Source organism: Acanthisitta chloris, unplaced genomic scaffold (genome assembly GCF_000695815.1).
Source record: "Acanthisitta chloris isolate BGI_N310 unplaced genomic scaffold, ASM69581v1 scaffold4550, whole genome shotgun sequence".
Taxonomy (NCBI): Eukaryota; Metazoa; Chordata; class Aves; order Passeriformes; family Acanthisittidae; genus Acanthisitta; species Acanthisitta chloris.
This window is the reverse complement of record NW_008653281.1, coordinates 49,667-57,954: the sequence shown is the minus strand read 5'-3', so window position 1 is coordinate 57,954 and position 8,288 is coordinate 49,667. Positions and strand designations below refer to the sequence as shown.

The following is an 8,288-nucleotide window of genomic DNA, read 5'->3' as shown; positions in this document are numbered from 1 at the left end:
AATATTTATATTAATATTTTATCTTTACACAGTAAAGCTTTTAAGAGGATAAATTACAGCCTTTATTTCACTATATAAGAGATAGTTCATGTGTTCACTTAATGTTTTTCATTTCACAGTGACCTTCATATTTTTTTTCCTCACAAATGTGTTAGCCTGTATTAAAATGATGAATAACCTGATGAAAATGTAAGGTTAATGGGCTTTGCTTAAAAAGGCAAATAGGGAACTGAAGAATCTTGTTAAATTTTATAAATACATATAAAGAATTTAATTTAGAACAAAGCAGGTCTGTTCTTTGGTCATTTCCCTTGGCAGGTTTTATTTCTCACACTCCAAGCTGTTATTCCTCTTTCTTTAATAGAAAGTAATTCAGCTAACCCTAAATTTTTATTGGTCTGGTATATGATATCTTTATAAATGAGAAAGAGTAAAACATGAAGGATTAAAAAGAAGCTCAGAGATCAGTTAACATCATCAATTATAGGATAGAAACCTGAACTTTTTCTGGTTCAAACAAATGAAACTAGCCTTCATATCTAGCTGAAGGTCTGTCTCTGTATTTTTGTTCATAGCACTGGGAAGATTATTCCATTCAGTGTATTAAAACACTGAGTTTTTGAACATAGATTCCTACTAGAGGAAAAAAATCAAATTGAAAATGCAGAAGTTACGTACTCAACTACCAGAAATCTAAAAGCATTGTTGACAGAACTCCATTCTGCTTCTTCTGCACAAGCTGTATGGAATAAGAGTTAGACATTTTTGTAGCATCTTCTTCAGTCCTTATATGCCTGTGCAAACTATTTTTGCATTTTAGGGACAGAAGCAGGTTCAACACAACAGCAAGAAGTATAACTTCGATTCATAGAGCAATTAACCCACCAGTGATTTACCATATTATCTACCATATTTACCATATCCAATACCATGCTGCAAATATGTAACTGCAAGGATTCAGCCCATGAGACAATGATGTATAAAATCTGTACTTTGTACTTCATGGAGAAGAACTATAAATGCAGAGATGGAGAATTTTATTAATGACACATCACTATCCTTCATCTGCTTATTTATGGTGACTGAAAAACACCATACCACATTTGAGGAAAAGAATCTGGTATTACCCATTAAGGTAACTACAGTATAAAATACAGAGAGTGTTATCCTTGCAGCATTTGACAAAGTGTAGTGGAAAAGGGAAGCTCAAATGAAATTACCCACCTTTTTTTGTCTTTTCAATTTAATGAAATTTGCAAGATTATAGATTGAGCTATTAGTTTCAATTTGTGCACTAACTTATGCACAGAAAAGAAATTTTTTAGACGGTTAAACAACCTTGTCAATTAGATGTTTAATGAATTCAGATAAACTGAGACACATCCCTAACTGGCATCTGTTGATAGAGAACTAGCTACATTTCATAAAGTTGCAATACTGATCTCTTCATCAGAATTACTTCAATTTGTTCTTTTAAGGCCAAACTGTGACTTGTGGCTCTGATATCATAGAATCATAGAATTTAGGGGTTGGAATGAACCTTACAGATCATCCACCCCAACCCTCTGCCCTGGGCAGGGACACCACCTCATTGGATCAGGTTGCTCAAGGCCTCATCCAGCCTGGTTTTGAACACCACCAGGGTCGGTGCAGCCACCACATCCCTGGGCAACCTGTGCCAGTGTCTCATCACCCTCACAGGAAAAAAACTTCTTTCCCACATCCAACCTAGGCTTCCTGTCCTTCAGTTTGAACCCATTACCCCTTGTCCTATCACTGCAGTCCTAGAGCAGAGTCCCTCTCTAGCTCCCTTTTAGGCTGTTCAGATATTGAAAAGTTGCTCTGAGGTCTCCACGCAGTCTTCTCCAGGCTGAACAGCCCCAGCTTCCTCAGCCTGTCCTCGTAGGGGAGATGTTCAAGTCCTCTTATCAACTTTGTGTCCTCCTCTGGACTTGCTCCAACAGTTCAATGTCCTTCTTATGTTGGGGGCACCAGAATTGTATGCAGTATTCTAGGTGGGTCTCACAGGAGCAGAGTAGAGGGGAAGAATCATGTCTTTTGACCTGCTAGCCACATTCCTTTGGATGCAGCCTAGGATTGAATTGACTTTTTGGGCTGAGCTCACACTTCACGTGAGCTTTTCATCCACTGTCACTCCCAAGTCTTTCTCCTCACTGCTGGTTTCAATTAATTCTCCACCTGTCGTCTGGAAGTTACAGTGGAAATCCCTGAGCAAAACGTCAACTTATGTTGTATGTTGCAACATGCTAAAACTTTTTTCAGTTCTTTGAAACCTGTTCTTATTACCTTTAACAATTTCTCTGACATTGCCTTGTGTACTTCCTGCAGATGTAAATGAATGTGAAGCTGAACCCTGCAAGAATGGTGGAATCTGTACAGATCTCATTGCCAACTATTCCTGTGAGTGCCCAGGCGAATTTATGGGAAGAAACTGCCAACAGAGTAAGTATGGCATGGTTTTAAAACTTTTTAAGACTTTTTCAATAAAATACAGTATTATGCATTTACAGGAAAAAAACAAACCCACCGGTAATATACTGTGGAAATATTTCTCTCCACTGCAAATAAGGAATACTTAAAATAGCCACCTTATTCTTTTCAAAATGCCAGAAATCTAAAAGACCAAATCTGTCATGCATTCTAGTAAAGTATCTGATGTGTTGGAAACATTTGCAAAATGAAAAATCTAAAACAAAAAGGATTAAATAGGATAAAGTAGAAAAAATGTGAAGGCTGGTTTGAGCTAAGGGTTCATCTGACAAAATATCCTGTCTTCCAAAGTAACAACTAGTTGACGACAAGTGTAAAAGCTGGGCAAAAATACGTGTTACTTCCTCTGGCATGTGTCTAGCTTCTGAAATTTGGACCAATGGTCTATGGAGAAGTAATTTATGGTGTTCCTCCAGGATCTGTCCTGATTTTACAGTAACATTGACTATGAATGCACTCTAAATGTCTGATTCCTAAGTTTTTTACTACAAAGAAGTGCTCCATGTATGATAGATTAGATGATCTTAAAGACCAAAAATTGACTAAACTGCTATTGTACAAAATACAATATACTTAAAAGAGCTGATAACAGATTTTAGAGGCTATTTGGTTTGAAATACTGCAAAGAAGATACCCTGTGTGTTTTAGTTACACAAAATAGGATAATGCGATGGTTTTGTGGAAGAAGATAATACAGTTCCAAGGTATGTCAGGCCTGGAACCTAAAAGAGAAACAGGAAAGTATTTGACAATTAGCATTAGTAGTGTTAGATATTCCATTCAAAATCACTGAAATACTGGACTCATCAGCATTCAAGAAAGGTAATTTCTAGTTCAAGGAAGATCCTCCTATGTGTATGAAAAAAACAAAAAAAATGTTGCAAGTTGAATACTAAATAAATGAAACCATAATAAAGCTGATGAATTGCACATTATAATTAATTTCTTCACAGAAAAGGTGCTTAGACACTGGAATGTGCTGCCCAGGGAAGTGGTAGAGTCACCATCCCTGGAAGTCTTCAAGAAATGACTGGACATGGCACTTAGCACTCTTCCCTAGTTGACAAGGTGGTGGTGGGTCAAAGGTTGGACTCAACGATCTCAGAGATCTTTTCCAATGTAATTGATTCTGTGTAATATAATTCATTTTCTTGTGTTCACATTGTGGATATATAGGGGAGAATGGAGACAAAACCAGGATGGACCAATAACCACCATGTGAGCTTTTTGAAGTAGCTTCAGTGAATTCCCAGATTTATATACCACAGGGGAAAAAAAAGATTTGAGGCATCCAACATAATGTGTTTATAGTTATAGGGATAAATAACAGATTAGGATTTCCTTTGAGGAACTTACAGGTCTCTACAATTACCTGAAAGAATTTGTAACAAACAAACATCTATCAGAATTTCCTTTAAAAATTGGTGGTGAAATTCTTCCTGCATTTTCTTATGAGGTGCAATTGAATTGCCACTTGGAATTCTACCAGGAATGTCATCCATCTCCTCAGAGTTTATTCCTTCAGTATTTTGCCTGCATTATGAATATTGCTTAGATATAAGATCACATAAACTAAATCTCCTGTTTAGCTAGAAATGGGGTAGTCAGATCTACTACCTGAAGTGATCATTGCATTTTCTGGACCATCATCTCTTATTTTGTATTTCTTTTGCCTTTTTATAGCAATATATGTAATTATATGGGAATATGATTTTGTGTGTGAAGCTGCATATTTTATATATTATACTGATTTGGGTTTTACGTGTGTATATATATATACACACACACACATATTTATATTTTGGAGAGTATATAGCAGAAAGTATATGTATCTATATATGTATGTAAAATAAATTGCAATTTACTGAAACAGTGAAAGAATTCTGCTACTGATTTGCAAAATATGTTTCCTAGAGTCAATCTTTCTGGGTCAAACTTCAGAGCATTTATACTGGTATAAATATGTTTATTTATACAGTGAAATGATCTTTCTGGTCATGCTTCTGTAGATTAAAGCTGGCAACTGTGACCTAGGACTCCATTGTCTAGCACATGCAAGAACCTGTTTGTACTGATTGTAAACATTGAACCCCTGCTCAAAAAAGTCAACACATTCATAGAATCATAGAATTAACTGGGTTGGAAAAGACCTCCAACATCATCAAGTCCAATCCTACCATGTTTACTAGACCATGGCACTAAGTGCCACATCCAGTCTCATCTTGAAAACCTCCAGGGACAGTGAACCCACCACTTCCCTGGACAGCCCAGTCCAATGCCTTATCACTCTCTCCATCAAAAAATCTCTCCCTAGTATCTAACCTAAACCTCCCCTGGCAGAGCTTGAGTTCTCCTGCTCTGAGCACAGGATTCAAGGTGTGGTCTCACTTCCCTGGTTCTTCTAGTGCTATAGCACAGTTCACAAAGTTCTAGTTAATTCATGAACTTTAGAGCTATCTTTAGTGTAACTAGCCTTAAAGTGGAAACTTGTGGATTTATGCCACCACTATATTGAGCACTACACCATTTTCTATATATGGGCTTGTAAATATCCTTTTTTTTATCCCATTACATGTTTCGTTATGTCATTGTACTTAATTATGTAATTACAAGAAGTTATTACACATTCTAATTACACCATTAGAGTTTTACACATATTTACAGTAATCACATCATTAAATACTGTTATGCTAACTATGTAAATTACTGACTGCTGTCTCAGAATTACCTCACAAAGCTCAAAGATTGCTAAGCCACATCACAGAATGTTTAAAATATTGTAGACGTAGAATAAAAAAGGCAAAAATGTGTCATGCAAGCTGCTTCTCCAGGATGCATTTTCTGAGAGTTTATCTAGTTTAGCATGGCCAAAATACCAGTGCTTTACAATAATGACTTGTCATGTTACTCATCAGCTTCAAGTATTTTATGTCAGACTGCTTTTCCAGTGCTCCTGCTGAGGTTTCATTCCTTTTTTTCTAAATCCATTATTTTATTTCAGTGCAAGTAATGCCTCTTAGCTAATCTCCTACATATCTCACTTCCATTTTATCTTAGGTCTAGCACTTTCCAGGCGTGACACAACTGTTACGTTACACCCAGGTCCTGAAATCCTTGTGGGACACCCACGCAAAATCGTTCAGACTTGTTCCAAGAGCTGAAGCAAGAGGCAAAGACAAGGCTTTAATACAAAAAATAATAGTGAATTGAGTTTATAACTCTATTTGGACCGTCTTGACCATCTTCTGAGTCTCCTTCTGGCATGGATTAGGCTTGGGCTTGCTTAAATTCAGTCTTCTTTCTTTCTTTTTTTCCCTGTTAATTACAGCTATCTTCTGCCACTCAGACGTAAATGGTATTTAAACCAGCTGCTTCTTATTTCTGGAAAGCACAGGATGAGGCAAAATCAAAGTAAAGTGGAGTGTGAGAACACTGATAGGCTCAAAACATATTCAGTCATTCTAGAATAAGCTTATCAACCTGTTAAGAGATACTTCACCGAACATCTGGTATTTACAGAATTTCCCTGCAGATTTTTTGCAAACATAGAATGGGATGAGAGTACCTTTACCCATCCTCTGAATGCAAAATCTAAACTGTATTAATTCCATAATACATTCCAGATTTCTTAAGGCCTCAGCATTTCCTTGGTGCGGCTGTATCTCCTGTTCTTCCACCTCTAAACCAGTTTCTTGCCTCTGTGCTGAATTCAAGCTATCAGTTATGATTACCCCCTTTGCAGCCTTCCTTAATCTTCAAGTCCTCATAAATAACATACCTTCCAATACATGTTCTCCAGGGGTTGAAGATTTTACTTTGTGGATCACAAAATTCTCTTGCAGGCAACAGGGAGCCACTTTTATCAGTGTCAGGCAGTTTGCATTATTCAGTACAAATCTGTATTGTTAAAACCCCCATGAGCAGCATGGATAGTGAATCACAGTAATATGTGAACAGTTCCATAGGTAATTTTAGGTCATTAATCTCTTCTTTTTCCTTCTTTTAACCTAACAGATGGTGCTATACAATGGACACCTTACAATTTCACCACTGTGCATGTTGGAGCTGTGTTTTGCTAATTGCCAAGAGTTGCTGCCATTAAAGCATATGGCAAATTTATTTGTGTTTTTTTCTTTTGGGATATAGATCAGATTAGTCACTGTAAATATTTTTTACATATGCTATGGCTCCTTCACGTCCTTTTTTGTGTATTCAACATGCCCATATGTAGGAGAACTGCATCAAGAGCAAGTGTACCATTTTGTTTGTCTAGCATGTTGGAAATCCTGCTAAGCACTGTACCTCCACCTTGTTTTCATTTGTTTCCTCTGGTTTTATGTTTTAGTACACTGTTGTGTTTATATTGCACTTGGTTGTCTCCTGCCTTCCTCTCTGTGGAAATCAGAGTAATTTTCTTTATCTAAATGAAAATGCCCTTCTTTCAGTGTCATTTTTACTTAAAAATTACCTAAGGATCTGACAGATCTAGTCATAAAGAAACTTTCAAGACTTCTACTAACATGCTGCCTTATACTCACAGGCTAGATGGTGTCATCCAAAGCGTGTTAATGCATTCTGATTTTAGAATTTTCTTCCTTCAAAATTATTCCCAGGAATACACGACACCTGCACTTTGCATGATTTATACTGTGGGATAACTAACTGGTTTCACAGAAGAGACTATATTTCTTCTTTTGGTGTCTTTTGCATTTCACTTAGGTATTTTCAAGGCAGTGTGTTGGGTCTTTGTGGCTTCAGGTGCATCTCCTTTGAACTTCTCTGCCTGATGCTCACAGTCTTAGGTGAATTTTAGATATCTCTGTCTTATGGCTCCAGCTCTGACCAGCCCTGGCTCAGCAGGGTTCAGGGTTCATAAAGCCTCCATGCTTTGGTTCAGAGAAAACCTACTCAAAACAAACATAAAGGGCATAAATACTGCAGAGACATAAAAAAAGGAACAACACACCAGAATTTATGAAACAGTAAAAAAACCTTTATTTTCAGGGGAAGATTTGTGTCTGAGTAAAATTTGTCTTCCAAGAAGTCTTGAGTTTTCAAAATATGCATAGGAATCAGAACTTCACCACTTTCATAAATTAATAAACCTGGTTACCGGCTTCCTGTTGAACTCACCTCGTGGAAATGCCCTGTCCAAATTAAGCTGTTAAGCACTGGACTGCTGTTGAATGGTTAACAGGATCCTATTACATATAAATACCTCAGTTCCAGGTTACCTGCTGGGTAACCTTTGTTGTAAGACATGAGATTCTTTATGCACCTCCATCTGGCAATATGTTGTGTCTTAAAAGTTGTAGAGAGCCACTGTGATATGCTTTACCTGCCACACAGTCAACACGGGCTTGAGTTCTCTAAGTTACTGATTGCTATTCAAATCTTTTTTTGCTGGGTTAAGAACTGGCTGCATGGCCCAGAGAGTGGTGGTGAATGGTGCCGCATCCAGTTGGCATCCGGTCACTAGTGGTGTTCCCCAGGGGTCAGTGCTCGGCCCAGATCTCCTTAACATCTTTGTGGATGATTCAGATGAGGGGATTGAGTGCACTATCAGCAAGTTTGCAGATAACACCAAGTTGGAGGGGACTGACGATCTGCTGGAAGTCAGGAGGGCTCTGCAGAGGGACCTGGATAGGCTGGAGAGATGGGCTGATTCCAGCGGGATGAGGTTTAACAAGGCCAAGTGCTGGTCCTGCACTTTGGCCGTAACAATCCCATGCAGCACTACAGGCTGGGGACAGAGTGGCTGGAGAGCAGCCAGGCAG

The 8,288-nt window shown here is 37.9% G+C and overlaps 1 protein-coding gene across 1 annotated transcript in view; it reads left to right on the top strand.

The window, feature by feature from the left end:
* The window catches only part of LOC103807547 (EGF-like repeat and discoidin I-like domain-containing protein 3), a gene marked incomplete at both ends in the record, with an annotated part of 55,492 nt that overhangs the window by 21,350 nt on the left and 25,854 nt on the right, over positions 1 to 8,288 (top strand). The window contains one exon of the mRNA XM_009080282.1: positions 2,350 to 2,463. Within this exon, the coding sequence (XP_009078530.1) occupies positions 2,350 to 2,463 (114 nt within the window). The remainder of the gene's footprint in view (positions 1 to 2,349; positions 2,464 to 8,288) is intronic.